The sequence below is a fragment of the Myodes glareolus genome, chromosome 6, assembly GCF_982192425.1.
Source record: "Myodes glareolus chromosome 6, mMyoGla1.1, whole genome shotgun sequence".
In the NCBI taxonomy this organism is placed as follows: domain Eukaryota; kingdom Metazoa; phylum Chordata; class Mammalia; order Rodentia; family Cricetidae; genus Myodes; species Myodes glareolus.
In genome coordinates, this window is record NC_142031.1 from 63,282,280 (window position 1) to 63,303,918 (window position 21,639).

The following is a 21,639-nucleotide window of genomic DNA, read 5'->3' on the forward strand; positions in this document are numbered from 1 at the left end:
TATTTTTAAATTTTAGTATTTTGACCCTTAATTTTCAAATTCATTTCCTATCTCTTTTATGTTTAATTTTTTGAAATGTAATTTTTATTCTAAAAGATATAAAACATTCAAAACTCAACTTTGAAAATCTCAACAACACAGACACAGCAACCATTTCCTGAATCTCATCCGCCACCCATCAATTAACAACAGCTCGTTATCTTCTATAGCATACCACCAAATTATTAAGCCTACAGAAATTAATGGTTATCTTCCTTTAGTTCCTAGAATGCCTTTCAAGTTCTTATTCTTTTTTCTTTACTACCAGGTATAATGCTAAATGTCCTTTATTAAGTTTTATGAAAGAAACCACTCAAATTTTTAAAAAGACACAACTTGAGAATTCATGGTTCTTTCTTCTCGTACTCTGCGACCTTCCTGTAATAATGATCCTCTTCTTCATTCACACTCTCCTACTGAAATGTCTTCCTTCTTCACTCAATGACAGAAGCAGCAATAGTAAAGAAAGGGACTATGGCACCACACATACCTATTTCCTTTCCTAGTACTGCCACTATCTCTGTCAACCCTGACAGGGCTTGTGCACCATCAGCTGTCACAGTGTAGCCAGTCCGTCACAACAATCTTGCCCATGTCAACCGTCACAGTGTAGCCAGTCCATCACAACAATCTTGCCCATGTCAATCATCACAGTGTAGCCAGTCTGTCACAACAATCTTGCCCATGTCAACCGTCACAGTGTAGCCAGTCTGTCACAACAATCTTGCCCATGTCAACTCATCACTCAAAAATTTTAAACTGAATGTCCAAGGTCAACTGAGTGAAGTTCTAAAATCTTTATCAAGCCTTTAAGATGCTCAACAATACTACGCACAATATAACTCTCTGTCATGTTCTGCTCTTTCCCGCATGTACTAGATGATACATGAGGTTAAGCCCCATTCTCCATACACATTTTCTATCCTCTGAATATTTGAGAATGATCCATCGTGCCTAGAACATCTCAGCTTCTTGCCAAACAAATCTTAAGGAATCTTTAAGTTTTATCCAAGTACCAGCAAAAACACAACCTCCTCATAAAAACCACTGATATCAACAATGGATAGTCACTTCCACTGTCTGGATTTAAGGCACTTCATCTGTGTCTTATCTAGTGTTTACACCAAGCTGCTAAGGTGCCTTTCTACTGAGATAGAAAGCTCCGTGGGTCAAGTAGTTTGAGGTGAGCCTGAGCAAAATAACTGAAAGTCTATCATAGAAAATGGATGGAGAGAGGAATGAGGTATGTATATATGGAAGGAAGAAAGAGATGGCATAGTGGTTAAGAGTCCTGCTGCTCTTGGATAGGACCTGGCTCACACCATCTGTAACTTCAGTTCCAGGGGGTTCAAAGCCATCCTCAGACCTCTGAGGGCAATGCATGCATATGGTCCACATACATACATGCAGGCAGGCAAAAATTAATACACATACAAATAAATAAATCTAAAAATAACAGAAAACGGAGGAAATGTTTATACCTACCTTAAATAACATTATCTAAAAATAATTCAGTATTTTCTTGAAGTGTAAACTGAATAAATACAGGGAAGCCACAAAGTTTAGACCAAATATTTATCAGCATTAATAGTCACCTATTTCAAAACCTCATTCATTCTCACCACAAAGTAGAAGATAAAGACGGCAAAGTCACTTACTTCCATTATTGCCAACAACGAAGTTGACATTAGAACCAAATTTAAAAGGTCCAAGCATTGAATGGCACATGAAGTTTCTTAGCTGAATACTCTCAATTATTCCAACTTCTGCTGCAGTCTATTAACAAAGAAAATGTGGGAGAAAAAAAAAATCACTCTCTCGAATCCACTCATTACTAATACCCAACTATCTAAGAGCACAGTAGTATTTATCAGTCAAAAGTTATATCAGGTGAGCAACAATAACTTTAATGACCATCATTAAATGAAATGGAATTTTCTTTAGGTTACCACTAATTCTACAAACTATCTACTCAAGGTCCCAAAGTTTGACTGTGGAATTCATTCTGTGACTTGGCATTTCATTTTCACAACAAAGAATTGAAAGTACATTGTACAGATGCTTTTCTTCTGACATTCTGTTTCAGGCACTTAAAAGACCTGAGTGATTTTTAGCAATGTATAAAGAATATATGATTTGCCCAGCAGTGGTGGCACACACCTTTAATTCCAGCAGTTAGGAAGCAGAGGAAGGCAGATCTCAGTGAGTTCAAAGTCAGCCTGGTCTATGAGTTCCAGGATAGCCAGAACACACAGAGAGACTCTATCTACAAAAACAAAAATAAGAATATAGGATTTCCAAACCAGGTGTGGTAGTGTATCCCACCCCCTAACCCCTCTAATATCCCCTCCTCTAGCACCTGTGCCTTTGCTATGTTGGGTTTTCAAATCAGCATTTCTTTGTGAAGTAGCCTTGGCTATCCTGGATCTTGCTCAGTAGACCAGGCTGGACTTGAACTCAGAACTACCTGTTTCTGCCTCCCGAGTGCTGAGATCAAAGGCATGTGCCACCAAAAACCAGCTAAGCTGGTTTTAAGTTAATAAAAGTGTAAAGTTTACATGATATACTATTTCTTCAGAAATCTTCTATTCAAGTCAGTCTACCAACAACAAAAGTCCTGCCAAAAGCACACAACTTTAATCCCAGCACTGAGGAGGCAGAGGAGTCGATCTCTGTAAGTTTGAGGCCAGCCTGGTCTACAGAGTGAGTTCCAGAACAGCTAGAGCTACACAAAAACACCCTGTCTCAGGGAAGGGGGGGAGTAGAATTCCCAAATATGTAAAGCAGAAAATACTCTCATATTATAAATAAATGTCAGGATTAAGATTATTAAATGGTTTAATCAATATTTGGCCTATAGCACTCACCTGTACTCCACAGATACTAAGTACCAGAATAAACCAACCAGATTGTTAGTCCTAACGTTTCAGAGACCACTTTAATGGGATGAACAATTTTAATAGGTTATTTAGAAACTCCATCTCAATTCTAGCCATCTACATCACTAAAAAGCAGAAAATATTTGCATCATTGCACAAGTGGATTACCAGGTATTCTGGTTCATGCATTTCTAAAAATATTTTTCTTTATGGTAACTGAAGAGTCACAAGCAATTATTAAGAAATGAGACCTTATGTACTCTTCACCCAGTTTCTGTCAATGGAAACATTTTAATAAAGCATGGTTTCTCAGGCAAGACACTGACAGTCTCGAAACACTGTGTTTCCCTCACATGCAATCCTGTATGTTGTAAAAGACCATAATCACAATCACAACCCTTTCCTTTCAACCAACTTCAGCCACTTGCACACTAATCTTTATCTCTGTAAATGTTGTTTAAGAATGTCAAATAAATAGACTCATACAAAATATCACCTTTTGGAGCTGGTTTTTTCGCTCGGCTCAATTGTCTGCTGTTGGCTCTGCCACAACTAAGCAGTTTTTCATGGAATGGATGTCACAGCATGGTCACCACATCACATGTGGACTTAGTCTGAATTTAACTTTTTGTGAATAAAGCTACTAAAAATATACTATGTTTTGTACTAAAATAAATCTTCATTTCTTGGGAACAAATGTTAGATTATATTGCAATTTTATATTGTTTTCCTCAAAAACAAACATTCCATAGTGTGGTAACAATTTAACATTCCCACAATGTTTAAATGATTCAATGCATTCTTGCCATCTGATAATACCACTATTTTATACTTTATCATTCTGATGAGTATGCAGTAATAGCTCAGATGGAACTGTGAAGGACAATCATATTTCCTTACTCTTTTGAAGCTCACAGGGTGTCAGGTCAGTAATCATGGCCTGTACTCTATCCACGACACTGGTAGTTCATGTCTTCTCGTTTTCCTACTGGTCTTACTACAGGTTTGTCAATTTTATTTAAAGATTTAGTTATTTGCCCCATTATTTTCTTTAAATTTTGTAGTAAGAGGCGCAGGCTGCGTCCCACCGCCCAGCTAGCTTAACCCCCAAAATAACCACACAGAAATTGTATTTATTAAATTACTGCCTAGCCCATTATTTCTAGCCTCTTACTGGCTAACTCTCACATATTAGTTTAACCCATCTCCATTAGCGTGTATCACCACTTGACTGTGGCTTACCCGCATGAGTCTAACCAGCTCCAGGAGATTCATGGCATCTGCCACATTGCCCTTCTTCCCAGCATTCTGTTCTGTCTACTCCACCTATCTAAGTCTGCCCTATCAAAAGGCCAAGGCAGTTTCTTTATTAACCAATAAAAGCAACACAAATGCAAAAGGACAGAAAATAATGGGACAAATAACTAAATCTTTAAATAAAATTGACAAACCTGTAGTAAGGCCAGTAGGAAATGAGAAGACATGAACTGCCAGTGTCGTGGATAGAGTACAGGCCATGATTACTGACCTGACACCCTGTGAGCTTTAAAAGAGTAAGGAAATATGATTGTCCTTCACAGTTCTATCTTGGTGTAGGAGGTCTTTCCGTATTTGTGTTGCTTTCATTGGTTAATCAATAAAGAAACTGCTTGGCCTGATAGGGCAGAACTTAGCTAGGCGGAGAAGACAGAACTGTGTTCTGGGAGGAAGAAAGCAGCAGATGGAGCCGAGCCGCCATGAAGCTGCCAGGTCAGATATGCTAAATCTTTCCTGGTGAGCCATGATCTCGTGGTGACATACAGATTATTAGAAATGGGTTGAATCAAGATGTGAGAGTTAGCCAATAAGAGGCTAGAGCTTATGGGCCAAGCAGTAATTTAATTAATACAGATTTCTGTGTGATTATTTCGGGGGTTAAGCTAGCCGGGCGGCCTGCTCCTCCTACAACAAAATTTTCTAATTATTAACATAAACTTCAAAATCAGAAGCTATTTTTACCCAACTCTCTAAAACTCTTCTACTTTCTCCTGACTACAAATTATGAATGGACTAAAAATATCATGAAATTATGATACATAAAATGTCCATGAGAAATCAGCCAATTGGAACACATTATTTTGCAATTCTGTGCTTACCAAAGTAGAGGTCCCATTAGTGAAAGAAATTGTACATTCGTCCTCATCTCCATCTTTATCAAAATCTTCCAGTTCTTCTTGTCTTGGCCTTTTAGCATTTTCAGGAGAACAGAAATTTTCTTCCTTTCTTTTGGCCATCAGATCTGCACAAATATTTATAGTAACAATAACATAAGCTAAGAATGACATATAAAGACTATTCAATAAACACTGAATAAAGGAAATTACACAAAACTCCTTTAAGGAAAAAAATTTCCCTAGAACCTCCAAAAAGAAATGCAACCCCACTGATGCTGTTAGTCCCTTAAGACCTAAGCTAGACCTCTAATTTCCAGACATGTAAGAAAGTAATTTACAGTGTCTTAAAGAAACAAAACCACCATCACCTGGATCATACATATTGGGTGATTTTCATCTCATAACTTTTCATGGCTACAAATCAGTAAGAGCCTAGCTGAGTATTTCTTCTCAAACCCACGAAAAGGAAAAATACTTTACTGGGAAAAGACTATCTTCTACTTTCCTATTAGTAGAGAGAACACAGTCCCTTCTGAAATTATTATCACATTCACATTATAACTTACAAAGTAGTATTAATCAAATAAAACTTGACTTTTAGATTATTTCCCAAAGGAACACATTTTGAAGCAGCAATATCTCACTCTAGTAGTTTCCCTGCTCCCTAGATAATCAATTTCAATTGTCAAAACCAAGTACTTAAAAATACAGTAGACACTACCCTTGCTAAAGTCATGAACTATATAATAAAGTTAGAGCAGTGAGGACATGAGGACCATAAGATGACTTATAGACGTGATGTTCAGAATACAGCCCAAAGATCAGAAGGCAGTGTCTGTGTACCTGGGAACTGCACAGATATTCCCAATCCCCGGCTCCATGTCAGTACCCTGGGAACTGCACGGATACCCCCAACATCCGGCTCCGTGTCACAGCATGCAAGTAAGAACCTTAGGAAGATTTCAGGTGACACAAAAGCAGTTTTATACAATTTGAGAAATGGTTAATCATGTTACTAAAGGATTTGGATTCTGTGCCACTCTGACATCAATAATCTTTAATAAAAGATGTATTAGCATCTAAAGGACATTTAACCTAAACTAATACTTTTCCCAGGAATATTATCATTAATTACAACTGTATCATATTATCATCTTTCTCTGCAAATAGTTCAAAAAATATCTCAAAACTCTTATACAAGTCAAAACTTCAAAACCAAACATCTTTTTTCCAAATTACTTAGTCACAAGAATCAATGTATGTTCATTTTAACTTGTGGCTAATTTAAAGTCCTCTAACACCACCAGGCCATTATTCCCAGCAACACTTTCTGTCTCATCCACTCTCTACTCCTTTCAATGACTTAGTGATAACTTATAAATTACTAGCAGAGAGAAGCATTGTTTTTATTCCTGACTAATAGACACAATCTGACAGAAAGCACTAAGAAGTAGCTTGGCTGCCTTTAGTACTTCATCATTAGAAAGCAATTTGACAAGTATAACTGGGGTGAGGTAGGTATGCCAGGCTAACTGTGACGAATTTACAATGGGCATCAGAGTCTACATTACATAAAAGATACTACATTCAAATACTTCAAAATGAGGCTGCTTTTTATTTGCTGGGTATAGCCTGGGATTTGCAGTCTGCTAGGTTTCCAAGGTAACTTGCATCTGAGAGACACAGAAGGATCCTCCTAACTTTTAAAAAGGAAGCACTTTGAGATTTAAAGATGACAGACTTTCAAAACACATATATGAAATGTCCTGAGTGTGAGATATAGGCAATAGTAAAACCATTATTACTAACAAGATAAAAGACACAACAGATATAAGATCTTGAGCATACTGAAAGCAGTATAGTTTATTTTACTTACTTAACTACAATTATCTAAATATCTGTTGTTTGGTTTGTTTGTGTCTGTATTTAAGACAAGACCTACCTATATAGCCCAGGCTGTCCAGAACTGGAATGCTGGGATTATAGGTGTGCCACAGGAGAGAGAGAGAGAGAGAGAGAGAGAGAGAGAGAGAGAGAGAGAGAGAGAGAGAGACCTAAAGAATAGTATCACCTCTTCTTTTATAAGTAAAACTTTAAAGCACGAACAAAGAAGAGCATCCCCCCCAAAATAAAAAATAAAAAAAGCAAGCAAACAAGAAAAATCAGTAACTAAGGTCTCAAGGAAGCATTTAGATACATTTGAAATTTTAATATCCTACAATTTTTAGCAGGATTATAAAATTTTGACTCTTAAGCTTTAATTTTTATAACTCATACTTCCCATTAATCCAAAGTAAAGATTAACAGTAGTATCCACCATAACACAATTAGATTTATTTAATTCAGTAACTATTAGAACTAATTTTAAGTAAATATAAAACTGCCACTTTGAGGCAGAAGTGATTGATTCAGGTATCTGCTCTAAACCGCGTTTACCACTTCTCTAATTATACTCTTCTGATCTAAAAACATGTCGATTCTATATTAAACAACCTCAATGTACTGAATTAACTGAGCAGTGTTTAGAATATATTACAAAATCAAATGAGGTTAACTAGATAATACAGTAAAACATTTTGTTAAGCCAAAACACCAAGAAATTGAAGACCAGCAGAAACTGGGAAGGCCTCTACTTTCAGCATTCCAGGTAATATGATCTGAACACTCAAATTTGAGTTGAAGCAACCATAATCTGGGATAAACTAAGAATAATGCCAAAGTAGACAGTTTCTAATAAAATTCTAAGCAAAAACTCAAGGCAGGTCAGGAATGAAGAGGTGGTGGTGAAACCAAACAGTTAAAAAGACTAGGTAAAAGTCCAAGGGCGTAGAATTAACATTAGTTGAGTAGCCTATGGTTAGCTCTGGATTAAACTGTATCCTTGATCTCCTTTTTATAAAAATGATGCCTTTACTTTGCAACATGGGAAACTGAGAGGCAAATGTAGATTTCAACTCATGTAGCGTCAACTTAGTAACTAGATACAGACAGCTGCTAGCAGAGCAGATCCACATCCAGGTTTCTCCAAGAAAGGTGAAAGGGCTTATGTCCTGGTTCCTACTGGTATAAACAATTGAGTTTAACCAACACTTGATTCACACTAAGTGACTGAAAACGTGTTACCTTCTTGTGTGCCTCCTGGAAAACCTAGAAAGAAGAATTTTATCCTAAAGTGTTCCTCTAAATGTTCCTTTGGGCTGGCTTCAGTTTCATTTTCTCACTTAATGCTATCGATCATCATAAACTGACAGTATATTTGTCAAGAGAAAAGGATAATAAGTTTATTTTGTTTGCAAACACTTGAGTTTAGAGGATTCCAAGGATAGACTCTGCCATAGAAATCAATCTAGAAGTGGAGAAAAGAAAATTACAGTAAGTAGTTTGAATTCAGTGACCAACGAAATTATGCAGAGTGGGAACGAACATAACTAAACTAACTCATAAATTTAAACACACAGACACAGTACAACTGATCACACCGGACCATTAGGTGCCGGAAACTACTAGTGTGACATTTAAGTATGTAAAACGGGCTGGAAAGGTGGCTCAGGTTAAGAACACTGACTGTTCTTCCTGCGAACTCAGTCTGATTCCCAGCACCCACATGGAAGCCTATTTCTGTCTCTAACCTGAATCCTAGGGATCTACACCTTGGTGGGCACCACGCAAGTATGTAGTGCACAGACATACATGCAACACCCATACACATAAGTAATAAAAATTCTTAAAGTATTTCAAATATAATGCACATAAAATTACAGTAAACTTTTTAGCTATTTATTATTTCTTGAAAGTAAGTCAATTACTTTGGGGTGGGGGGGGGGTCACTGAAGATTGGATCCAGGCTCTCTACATGTTAAAGTAGCAATCTATCACTGAACGATACTCCTAGACTGCCTACTACATCCTGATTGACTGTCCTAACAATTAAAATTAAGGCAATTTTTGCATAAAATTCTAGTTTTGGCACTTAATAAAATAAACCTTTGGGGACTAACACTTGCCTTCCGCTAACACTCAACATGCTGTTTTATACCGGCTTCTTGTTGAGCTCAATACTGAACACTTTACACTTCGTTAATCTCTCAGGAATCCTCTGATTTGGAACTGAGAGGTAAAGAGGTGGAATTACTCTTCAAAAAGTCTTACTACCTGCCTCGTGTGGATCAAAAACATGTTTTAAGCGATTGTAAGTAGTCTCTACACTTACTACACACACTAAGAAAATGATTTCTTATTTTGGACAGTCTTCCATTGCAGTCTGAGCTATGATGGAACTCACTACTTAGCCCAAACATTCCTCTAACTCTGTCTTACCTCAGCTCCTACTAAGAACTGAGATTACAGTCCTGAACCACCAACCCCAGCTCAGAAAACGAACTTTTCTTTGAGACATGGCCTCGTGTAACCCAAGCTGGCTTCAAGCTTGCTAGGTAGCTTAGGGCCTTCGGATGCTCCTGCCCCCATCTCCTGGATGTTAGGATTACAGGCCTGCACCAGAGTTTTGTGTGCTGGTGGGGACAGAACTCGGGGTTCTGTACTTGCTAGGCAAGCAAGCCATCATCAGCACTACATTCCCCAGCTCCCAGGAAAAGAAAAACGAATGTAAATTTCAACATTAAGAAAGAATCATACTAACTGGCTGAGTCCAAAGGGGAAGTCCTAACAGCTCATCACCCTCACCACCCCTAAAACCAGCTGCTGGCCACGGAAGATTCTAGTATACATTTTCAACGACTCCAGTCTCCTCCTAAGAGTCAGGAAATATGTACTTTTCTAACTTGGAATAGACAGCTCAGAACAGCTTGCTTTTAAAATGCAAGCGTGGTCTCCTGTCTACTCATTAACTATAATCTGTAACAAGTTTTGTCTTCGGGCTTTAAACGCCAATTAGCCGCTCTTTCTAGGAACCAGGAGTCCTACTCTCCTAGAGTCCTTCCTCTATTCCCAGTCCTGATTTCTAGAGTTGCCAATCGGGATTTCCCTCCAATTCTACAGTAATGAGGGGCATGAAACGCCATCCAAACCTTTCCAACACGACGATGTACCCTCGCCTGGTTATCCGAAAGGTGTTCATGGGAAAGCGGATTTAACGGCAAATTCAGATTTCAGCGGCATTTCCAGCCGTGTCCGCCCCCCACCCCCCACTCCAGGTGCCTGCGCATGGAGTACCCAGCTCCGACGACGGCCTCAGCCCCGGCCCCGACCTCTGCGGCGGCCCGCCAACGCCCGGGCCGCCTGGGGACGCGCGAGGGCGGGCCGGCGCCCACAGCCAAGTTTCTCCGATGCGGAGAGCCGCGTACCCCGCCGGGAGCGTGAAGGTCCCCGCGGCCAGCACGCAGGCCCGACCCCTCGGCACCCGCAGCTTCCCAGGAGGGGCAGAGGGCGGCCCGCCGAAGCACGGGGGCTGCGGGGCATCGGGCAGAAGAAGAGCGCGCCCTCACTCTACCTCCAACAAGTCGTGGTCGCTCGGGGGAAGGTAGTCGGCGAGGGTGTCACGACGCGAAGGCCACCCCAAAAGCGTCCGACCTCGGCCACCTCACGCCCGCCCGCCAAAGCAGGGCGAAGTCGCCCCGAAAGCAGGCGGGAGCCCCGCAGCCAGGCGCCCGCCGCGGGACGGTCCGCGCCTGCGCCCCGCCCCTCCCCGCCCCCGGACTCCGCCCGCGCCTGCGCGCTCCTGGCCTCTGGCGGTGCTCGGGTTTGAGAGAGAGAAGCGGAAGTGCGCTCTGCGGGCGGGAGGCGGAGGGCGGGGGAGGGAGAGGAGGAAGCGGAGAGGCACGCTCCCCTCTGCGGCGGCTCCTGACCGTGGGGGAGGCGGGTGGGAAGATCTCCGGGGCGCCCTGGCAACAGGTCTACGCATGCGTCCGTGGGGTCGACCACAAGAAGCGAGGGGAAAGCGAAACCGCGAGCGAGGGAGGGAGAAGTGGGTCTGGGAGGAAACGGACCGTTTCCCGGAAGGGGCGGGACTAATGGCCAGGGCGCTGGATTCGAAATCGTGGCCCAACGCTTAGTGCTTGGGAAGGCCGCTTTGGACTTTTCTTTTTTCTTTCTTTTTTTTTTTCTTTTTTGTTTAACCTTCGGTTTAAGGGCATCGGAAACTTGAGGGCGGCGGTAGTTGTTAGACTCCGGGCCAGATTGGTAAATGACAGGAGTGTACCTTCCGCGGCCTCGAGGAGGGGCTGTCTGGGTAAGTCCTTCCCCGAGGACACCCCCACACCATCTGGGTGGCCTTCCCCGATGCCCGCTCACACCCCGCTCGGCGTTAAGGTTGCATTTGGGAAACAGTTTTCTGCCAGGGTTGTGTGTGTGTGTGTGGCCCTCTCTCCTCCCACCCTCTCCACCCTAGTGTAGGTGGGCATCGCCTGAAATAAATAGCAGTTAAAGTGGTTCTTGGGTCTTCTCCGTTGACTGCTCGAACCGAGGTTAGCCATCCATCCTGTCTTTACACAACTTCTTCAGTTTGCCGACCTAACCAAGAAACCTTGTTTCAGCTTGCCCTGCTATGTCGGGGGGCGGGGGAAATGGCGTTCACTGTCACCCCAACCTCGGTGTACAACCTCGGATCTCCGGTAATAAAAGTAAATTTCTTCGTTCAAAACCACTATTCACTTCAAAAAAGAATCATACATTGCGTCCTTTAGAATGGATTAGTGAAAAGTTTGACATAGTCAAAGTAGACTAAAATGTGGGACCCAATCCCCGTAACTAATGAGAAACACAGCCTCAGGCAGGCGGGACTATTATCCTATTAAAATGCTGGGGTTTTTTTCCCTTTACAGCCTCACCCTACAAGATAGTTAAATCCGGAACCTGATTATTATCGTAACTCCAGTACCTAGGCACATTCCTAGTAAATACAAATAGGTAAATTAAATATGGGTCTCAAACTTTGAATTCGTATGAGAGAATAACTGAAAGGAATTTAAAACAGCCCGAGTTGGTGAAGTTATGTGGTAAATCCCATACAGCTACAACGCTGCGCGATGGAAGTTTATACTGTTTGTCAGTCTTCCCTATATGAAAATACAATTGACTAAATGTGGATTTGGAAATTTAACTATTTCCTGTCTCTTCTTTAAACTTTGACAGAGCAGAAAGTCTGCCTTAATAAAATGTGGTTTTGCATAAATCAAGCTATTGACTTCTTTTTATGTTCTTTACATTTGATTCATTAGTGGAATTAGCAAGAGTCTGTGTTTTTCTCACCTCGTTCAGTTTTATAATTAACCAGTAGAAACTTAATAGCTTTTAAGGAAGCTTTAGGAGCATGAATGGATTTATGGGCGCCATATGGCTACTTCAAAGGATCTGTTTTTGTTTTAACTTGAAGAAGATTCTTCAGCCCTTTTTTTAATGTAGAAACCTAGCTTCTATCAAGCCATAATCCGGATGTTCCTGCTACCGAAATTGATCTTGAGAGTCAAAGGCTGAGAGAAGCTCGTCATTTGTCTGGTTTAATGTGTCTCATTTTCTATACAGGCTCACTGTCTCTCTGAGGCTATGTGGTTGATCACTAGTATATCCAAAACCCAAATCCTAAGCGTGTGGACTCCAAATTCAGTGCTCTTTTCACTAAACGAGACCCACTGAAGATATTCATAAGTCATGAAACTATTTGGTATATATTCTGACTTTGTTGACTCCTTTCTTGTTGCATAACTAATTCTTTAAAATTAGAAATTTAGGAGACACTTTTGTGTTGACTGCAGCAGTGGTTATTACAATATAACAGGTTTGACTAGGGACCCACAAGTTTATATACTTTTGTAGTATTTTAAGTTTTACTTAGTGCTAATCCTTCTTCAGCTATGGATTATAGGGAAATCAAGAACTGTCAGTATTGTCTTTCAGTTCAGGAATACATCTTAAGCACCGTTCCATTTGGTCTTCTTTTGGAGTTTCACAAGCTTTTAGAGTCTTTAAACTATTGCCATGTAAGAGCACTTTAGAGAAATCATGGTACAGAGAGAGAGAGTGAACACAGTGCATGGTGGCTTAAAATAGATTCTGGAGTCACTGCAGTCTTAGGACAAGTTATATGGACTTTTTAGTATACTATAATGGGTGTTCTTCATAGACAAAATGGATTTTTAGACTTAGATTGTAGAATTGGAGAAAATTCTGAAATAGTTTTTTTTAAAGAAAATAGATGTGGTACACGCCTTTAATTCCAATACTCTGGAAGCAAAGGCAAGCAGATTCTGTGAGTTGAAGGCCAGCCTGGTGCACCAGTAAGCTCAGGACAGCTAAAGTCACATAGTGAGACTCTTTCAAGAATATGTATGTGTCTGGTATATATAAACATATATTGTAGGTATAACTGTGCATATATATGTTACACTTACACATAATTTTGTAATAACTTAATGTTTATATTTTCTTATAAAATGGCCACCATAAGTGGATGAAAATGATATTTTAATGATTTCTTTTTTTAAAAAAACATGATTGCCCAGGCTGTTATGGCAAGAAAAATCGTACACAAACGGAAAGAAGTAAAAAGGAGGTGGGAATCTTATTACAGACTTACAGCTGTATATAGTAGAATTAGTGAAGTGTTAGAAATGGGGATTAAGAATGCATTTTGGGTCTGTGGCTCAATGGTAGAGCACATACTTTGTGTGTGGAAGGCCCTGACTTCAATCCCCATTACCCTCCAGAGAAAGGAGGCAGTTACACAGAGAAACCATGTCTTGAAAACTTAAAAAAAAAAAATGCATTCTGTAGATAGAATGTGCTACTCATTTGCCTGTTAGGAACAAAACGTAAGCAAGCATACTTGGGAAACATTAAGATTAAAACAGTTGTAAGGAGAGGTGATGGGATTAAAGAGTTTGGTTTAAAAAAAAAAAGGCAATTCTTGTACTTGGGCACTGAGATGAGAGCAAAAGTTCCAGACCAGTCTACCCAGCCAGACCCTGTCTCAGAAACAAACAGAGAAGGTGGGGGTATCATGCATCCAGCAAGAAGCTAGTAAGGAGGCTGAGTTAGTCCAGAGAATATAACTAAAGATAGGGGTTAATAATGTTAAAGGCCAGGCTAGCAAAAAAAGTTCTAATTCTTGTGACTACCTTTGTTCTTTTAATATTATCCCTTAATGTCATCCTGATCTATACTGTGTGGTGTTTTGTTTGTTTGTTTACCTAGTGAAAGCTTGATGACTTTGTAGGAAGTTTGAGAAGCTCTAATAGAAATTCAGTGTAAGTTTCTAAAAGGCACCAAGGAGGACAGCAATAGTCTATTTTGTTTTGGGGACTTCCTGACTAACAGGGCTTGGATTTTTTGTGAGCCCGGTTTTGGTGGGAAACTGTCACCCCAACTGGCATGAATTCAATTTACACGAATGTATGTAAATATAGACATTATATTACATATGTAATGTTAAGTAGCCACAAAATGTTTCCTTGTCGCTATTTAAGGCATCTTTAGTGTTTTTATCCCTCCTTTTAAAATGAGTCTTTTCAGGTATCCAGCGTAAGTCACAAATAAAAGCAAAAATATAGAGAATTTCAACCTCAAATTCTTATCTGACTTTAATGTGTTCTCATGGCTAACACTTTACAAATCTCATTTACCTTCATAATAAAGTGTTAGGAAATATATGTGCCCCTGCTCTTTCAGAATTAACCACAACTTCCCACATGAACTCAACCTGTTGTCAGAGTGTTACAGGCAGCAGAATTTGTTGCGGTAGAGTAAAAATAACCTACTAACTACTTAATATAAAGTATACTCTGTGTGTTTTTTCTTTGTAAAGTAGTATAATCATGTCTATTTATGCACTCCGCAAAAGTGAGTGCACAACATTAGCAGTCGTTGCAGAACTGACCACATTATAAAATCAAGATTTAGAAAATAAAAAATATTATACATTAGCCTTTTCAGCAATGGTTTTCTTTTGCATCTGTGTGCAATTTGCACTGGGGGCCAGCCTCAACAAAAATACCTTTCTCCAGAGTGGAGGCATGGGGATTTAGAAATATAGTAAAAAATACGAAGATACAAATGAAAATATTAAAACGTGGAAACATATAGGATGGTATCGGGAAGGAATTTTTCAGTGAGTACTGAAAACTGAAAATTCACTCGTGTTTAAGTTTCAACCAGTTAATATACCCCTGATCCCAAAAGGTAGGAGTAAGAGGAAAGATTGCATTAACATGCCAACTGAAATTCACAGGCTTCATTCCTCATGCTTACTCCCTATACCAAACACTCTGTAGGCAAACCACTCCCTGGGTGGAATCCCAAGTTATTTCCATAGAGGGAACTGGGACTTAGTTGGATCCTTAGACTTTTGTTTTAGGTAAGAGCCAATTACTTCCCTGTTTCAGGAGCAGAGATCTGGCAGCTAGCCACACCTGGTGACAACAGCCTTGAGAGAGCAGAACTCTCTGATTTATAACTAGGTGGGACCTTTGTTTGAGATAGAAGTACAATACCTTGGATGAACAAGAAACAAGACCCAAACTTTCTGACCTTTGGCCTCTTTGGGTCTCCACAAATTTGATAGAGTAGACTTTCAGAATATACTTTTAGGAGAAAAAGACAATAATTTTTATTCAGAAGGTTTCTGCATATAAGTTACAGCCTTTTGGTTTAATATATTTTTGCTGGATGCTTTGGACTTTTAGACTGAATTAAGGCCACTATTCATAGGATAATAATCTGGGTTAAATTTATGTACTCAGATTTAAACTTCATTGCAAACAAATACCTTTATCAATTGCCAACAAAGGGAAAGAAAAACGAGTATGTTTAATAAAGAAGATCCAACAAAATACCCAGAAAGTTCAATAGACTGAGCCTGATGGGAGCAACACGGATAGGGCGGTTTGGTCTCCTCGGCCAGGCAGAGGGCCTTAGCTAGCACGTGACAGTAATGTCATTCCTCTCATGGAACACCTTAAAAGCCAACTCCAAGACTTCTACCAGAGGGGTCAAGGGGCCTTTCTTCAAATATCTAAGTTTAGCTTTAATGTTAGGGTAGCACTGAGGAGAAAATGAGTCATGATTAACTGCTTTCCATAGTTTTTGGATCTAAGTCAGTATATTGTAACAGGGCTTTAGTGAGGCATTCTAAAAATGCAGAAGGATTTTCCTTTGTATCTTGATGACCCCTGAGAGCTTATAATTTACTGGCTTGAGGGAAACCTTACAGAGATGTGCCAGAAGGCAAGTCAAATCTGGTCCCTAGCTAAAATTAACATCTAGGGTGTTGTGGTTCCTGCTTGGGGACTGCCTCTGTTCCCCTGGGGGTGTGTTTGTTGAACCTTGTCTGCACGTAGTCTGGCCTGCTCCCAAACTAGCCTGTGCTCTTCAGGAAGTAGATTATTAGATAGGATCATATAGATAACATAAAAGGTGAGATTATAAGACTGGGACTTAGAGCTTAGATAGTAAAAGGCTTGGATATAAAGAAACTCCTTCCATTTATCTCTACGCTGACAGTAGTTAGAAATCTCCCATAGAATATCGGGATCAAAGGTGTCGTTAGGCGGCCACTTTACATTGTTATCTAAATTGTAAGGAGGCCATATTTTTTTATTATTAATTTATAATTTATTTATTATACAATGTTTTGTCTGAAGACCAGAAGAGGGCACCAGATCTGTTACAGATGGTTGTGAACCACCATGTGGTTGCTGGGAATTGAACTCAGGACCTCTGGAAGAGCAGCCAGTGCTCTTAACCTCTGAGCCATCTCTCCAGCCCCCAGGAGGCCATATTTTTGAACAAAGATGGACAAGTGTGAGAATCTGTAAGTAGGGCATTAAGACCTGGGGTTTCAGGGCCTCTAAAAGGCATCCCAGGGGGAGGCTGGATTGATGGTCTTGGATGGTTTGCTACCTACCCATAGCTGAAACCATGAAAATCTGCAAAAAAAACACCATAAGGCATATAGGGGAAGTCTCCCCTCTATAGGTGGGGTGTAAAATGGTGGCAAGCACCAAAAGGCTTGTAGGAGAGCATCCTCTACCTACAGGCAGGGTGTTAAAGCCTGATTGGCTTGGTCGGGGTGACTCAGAAGCCAGAGAGGCCGTGGCAGGGACCACTGATGACTGGTCATAAAGAAGAGAAAAAAAAGAGAAAGAAAAATCTGAGGAACCTTGAGCCCCCAGTTGCGGAAGGGCTGACCCCGGGTTGTCCAATCATGATTTCAGCTAAGGGAAGCAATCCAGAGATGAATGTCAGTGAAGGGCTCAACCGTAACCACGAAGGTCATGGCTGGGGGTTGTCCCCCACCCCCATATATAGGAACACCAGAAGATTGCTAGGAACTCAATGATCAATTCCTCGGGTTCAGAGAAACGGTTAAGCTGACCAGAATGAGGAAACTCACCAATTTAAGCTTGTGTTGTGTGTAGAAATCGCACTCAGGCAGATGGAACACATGGTTGTTATGGAAAAATACCCAGTTTCAGATCCCGACTCGGAGAGGATCAGGAGAGCCTCCTGAGTCTCATAGCACCAATGAAATTAACTGGTGCGAGTGAGAAGGAAACACAGAATATACAACAGACCTGCTTAGGAGTTTATTGGTGGGGGGGCGGGGGAGGGTGTACAGACCTGGTGAAGATCAGTGTGCAGAGAGAGAGAGCTGAAGATGGTGTGGCCAGCTTTTAAGGGCTGCCTAGTACATGCTCACAGGGGGATGGCTTGGCTGGGTCATATGCAAATGACGGAGCTCATCATGCATGCAAGGGCTCAGGCAGCTGCGTCAATGTAAATGATGCAACCATACTGCATGTGGGTCACGCAGGGTTCTTTAAGATTCCCGGGGCCATTAGGCACTTCTGCCTGAGGGCTTGTCCGCACATGCGTGGCCCTGGAACCCGGAAGTGTCAGCCATGTTGTGTGGCTGACTCATTACACAAATTCTTTTGGGTGGTAGAACAACAGGCGACTTAAATATGTTGCTTTAAATTTCATTATTCCACAATGAGCTCCTTATATGGCTATACAATTAAAAATAATACCTTTTATAAAAATGTAACTTTGTTTTTTGTCCACTATTTCCTACTTCATTTCTTCCCTCCCTATTTTCCACCAGAGTTTCTATGAACTAACCTTGGATTTGGGGTTGTTTTTGTTTTGTTTCTTTAGCGATTTGCCTGCTTCCGTGTTCCTTGCCAAAGTGTACTTCAGATAACAGCAGATAGCCACCAGGATGGGAGTAAATGACTTGTGGCAAATTTTGGAGCCTATAAAGCAACATATCCACTTGCAGGATCTTAGTGGGAAAACCATTGCTGTGGATTTGAGTCTGTGGGTGTGCGAGGCACAGACAGTGAAGAAAATGATCGGCACTGTTGTGAAGCCCCACCTCAGGTATAGTAAAGGGCCTAAGAGTATAGATGCGTAAATATGTATCTCCTACTCCAGGCTTAAGCTCACATATCTACCATCACCAGCATGCTTCATTTACTGAAAGCCGGGCGCTGAGAGGCCATTATCTCCCTCCTTTATCTTTCATCTCCAGTCCATCAGTAATTCTTGCCCATTCAGCTTCCAAAATACCTATGTGTTCACAAATTTCTCTTGCTGTCCAGAGACATATCAGCCTGTGCCAACCTCGTGTCTTACCCAAATCCGCTGCTGGGATGGCATTTCCACCGCCTGTTCGTAGCCTCGCCCTCCAAACCAGCTGGCAGTCTGTGTGGCCAGAAATCACCCTTGCTAAAAACCGTCAACTGCTTGTCCATTGTCCTTAAAACAAGACCTTAATAAATAAAATAACTAAATAAATTAAATACGGGCCAGTGAGCTAGTTCAGGAGATAAATACATACGCCACCAGTCCTGACAACCTGGCTGATCCTTAGAACCCACATGATGGAATAGTAGAGCCACTTCCTGCAAGTTGTCCTTTGACCTCCATACAAGAACAGCGAGAAGCGTGTGCCTACACAAATACACCACTCACACACACACACACGAATAAATGTTTAAAATGTGTTATTTCATCTGACTTTTTTTATTAGCCTAGTGTTGTTCTTAAACCTTTCTTCATACTGCTATTTGGACTTGTCATCAATATGATGATTAATACATCATTTGTATATTTCAGGAACCTATTTTTTCGTATCTCGTATTTAATCCAAATGAATGTGAAACTGGTGTTTGTAATGGAAGGGGAGCCACCAAAGCTGAAAGCTGATGTCATGAGCAAGAGGACTCAGACTCGCTATGGGCCTTCTGGAAAAGCTGGCTCTCAGAAAACAGGGAGATCACATTTTAAGTCAGTCTTACGAGAGGTGAGCCTTTGGATTCAGCTAGTAATTATCATTTGAATTAAAGAGTACATTTTATAAATGTACTTAACTCGTTAACTATATTGTGACTATAGGAGCAGAGAGTTTATGATAGAGTGAAATAGGACCTGAGACCAAGTTCTAGCACCAGCATTAGAAATTAGGAGATAACTGGGTAGGATTTCTAACTTATTTACATTTTAATTCTTACTGAAGTGGGGGTAGTGATGCTCTGCAGTACTTTTATGAATGCTGAGTAAATGCTACAGTACATAACCCATGGCAGGACCTTAACTGTCTTTCCTTCTCACTCCAGCAGCTTCAGAATGCTTGAGAGCCTAAGTTGTTTGCTTCTTTGATCAAGGTTAAGGGCACGAGTTTATGGGTATGACATAATACTTAGGAGGCAGTTTGATAATATGTCCCTTTAACTAAGCAGCAGTAATAGGTTCTGTGCCAATGACCTCTCCAGCTATGAGGCTCTGCCAGGACTACAGTACCAGAAACTTCTAATAAAGGGCCTCAGAGCCCTCAGAAATCAATTGTCTTCTCTACAGTCACGATACTGTTGTACTAGTGAGTACCTCTAGCATGCAGTCTAAGGAAGACTGAGGTGAATTTTTTCCCCAGATATATTCATAGCACCTTCTGGCTCTTTGAAGGCTACCCATCAGGATTTAGGGGATTTCTCTTGTTACAGGATCTTGCTATATAGAACAGGCTGCCCTTGAACTGGCTATGTAGCTTAGAGCAGTCCTAAATTCATGATCCTCGCTGGCCCTTCTTCATCAAATAAAATATAATTACATCACTTTCTCCTTCCAAGTCTTCTTTCTCTCGCTCTCTCCTTCCATATACCCTACTCAAATTGATACCCTCTTTTTCATGTGTGTGTGTGTGTGTGTCTGGCCTTAGGAGTGACTACTTTGTATGAGATTGCCAGTTAGAGAACTTATCTCTGGAAAAAGCTAGTTCTCCCTCTCTCAACAGTTATTAATTGCCTGTGGTTCTTTGTCTAGATGTGGGACCCCATGAGATTTCCCTCCTTTTAAGATAGCATGTCTATTGATATTTTAATGTTCCAATCTTGTTTATGGCACCATTTCTAGAAGAGACTATTTCACAGCCAACTTCCTGGTATATTTTTAAGAAGTCATTGGAGTGTTCAAATAATTTTTATTGTTGGCTTTTCACTTAATGCATCATAGACATAGTTCTCTAGTGATTTTTTTATTGAAAATTATAACTTAAGGTATTTATATACCATGTATGAGGCTATAAATTATCCTTATAAATGCATATCCTTTATATTTTAACTTCTCCATTGTACATGAAATTATGAAATTATTCATGTGTAATTTTTTCTTACCATTGAAGATTTAAAATAAAATTATTCAAAAATAGAATTGACAAATAGAAGTTCTAGAATTTTTTTTAAGCTCTTGGAAATACATTCCTACCAACACAGGTGTGAAAGCAATTTTGATGTTCATGAAAGAATATAATATAATTCAATCATAGTTAATCCCAGTACTTGGGAGATTATATCTCCCAAGGTGGATGTCTATATGTCATTCTTGATTTTCTGATCTTAGTGGTTTAAATAATTTTCAGTTACTGAGTAGTCAAACTTAATGACAGTAGTTGAAGTGAACACCTGTGCTGGGGTCTAACAATTTCCTGTAAAACTAGTTCCTGGAAATATCTGTGAATCATCCTTAGAACATTGAATATGCTGTATCTTTATCTATGTCTCTTTCAGGGAATTGCTCCATTTCTACTGTTGTATTTCAATCCTTACTGTGCCCTTAGGCATTTTGTATATATTCAGTATTGCTTACCTGTGACCCATTGTCATATTTCTGCACTCCCAGTAGGTTGAAAAGTACAAATTAATCATCCTTTAACACCAGACTGATCCTATAGAATTAGAGGAAAATTGCAACCATATCATAACCTGTGTGCGACTGCTTTGAAAGGAGTTGTGAATATAAACGGCAAACAGCTGAGATTACTTTGCTTAGCGTGGAAAGGTAATCCCTCAAGAGAAGACATGTTTGTTGCAAAAATGTTTCCCCAGAGTCACTGCGCCAGTCTTGAGACTGTTGGCCTTCGGCTACGTCTGGCAGCTTTTTTGTTATGTGTCATACAAAAGATTAAACATTATGAGCAACAGGTGTTAATTCTGTCACTGTCGAAAGCACAATGCATAGCCTCTTTTCTCTATATTCAGCGTTCCTCAATTCAGAAAGAACCATAAATAGCAAGGAAAGTGAGCTACTATAGTTCGTATGGCTATATTACAGGCTGCTCG

At 40.3% G+C, this 21,639-nt stretch overlaps 2 protein-coding genes across 5 annotated transcripts in view; one reads left to right on the forward strand and one right to left on the reverse strand.

Moving 5' to 3' along the window:
* Positions 1-10,690, reverse strand: part of Smc6 (structural maintenance of chromosomes 6) — a 61,254-nt gene extending 50,564 nt beyond the window's left edge. Inside the window, exons 1-3 of one of the 2 annotated variants that reach the window (XM_085690856.2) lie at positions 10,521-10,690; positions 5,054-5,196; positions 1,698-1,815 (exon numbers count right to left, since the gene is read on the reverse strand). In XM_085690856.2, the coding sequence (XP_085546982.1) occupies positions 1,698-1,815; positions 5,054-5,191 (256 nt within the window). In that variant the 5' untranslated portion in view covers positions 5,192-5,196; positions 10,521-10,690. Of the gene's footprint in view, positions 1-1,697; positions 1,816-5,053; positions 5,197-8,194; positions 8,402-10,520 lie in introns of those variants that run through there. The other variant, XM_048439711.3, reaches the window with a different exon arrangement.
* A 169-nt stretch (positions 10,691-10,859) lies between these two features.
* Gen1 (GEN1 structure-specific endonuclease) overlaps positions 10,860-21,639 on the forward strand; it is a 30,842-nt gene continuing 20,062 nt past the window's right edge. Inside the window, exons 1-3 of one of the 3 annotated variants that reach the window (XM_048439713.3) lie at positions 10,860-11,258; positions 18,179-18,403; positions 19,142-19,328. In XM_048439713.3, coding sequence (XP_048295670.3) covers positions 18,243-18,403; positions 19,142-19,328 — 348 coding nt within the window. In that variant the 5' untranslated portion in view covers positions 10,860-11,258; positions 18,179-18,242. Of the gene's footprint in view, positions 11,259-18,178; positions 18,404-19,141; positions 19,329-21,199; positions 21,359-21,639 lie in introns of those variants that run through there. The other 2 variants (XM_048439717.3, XM_048439718.3) reach the window with 2 other exon arrangements.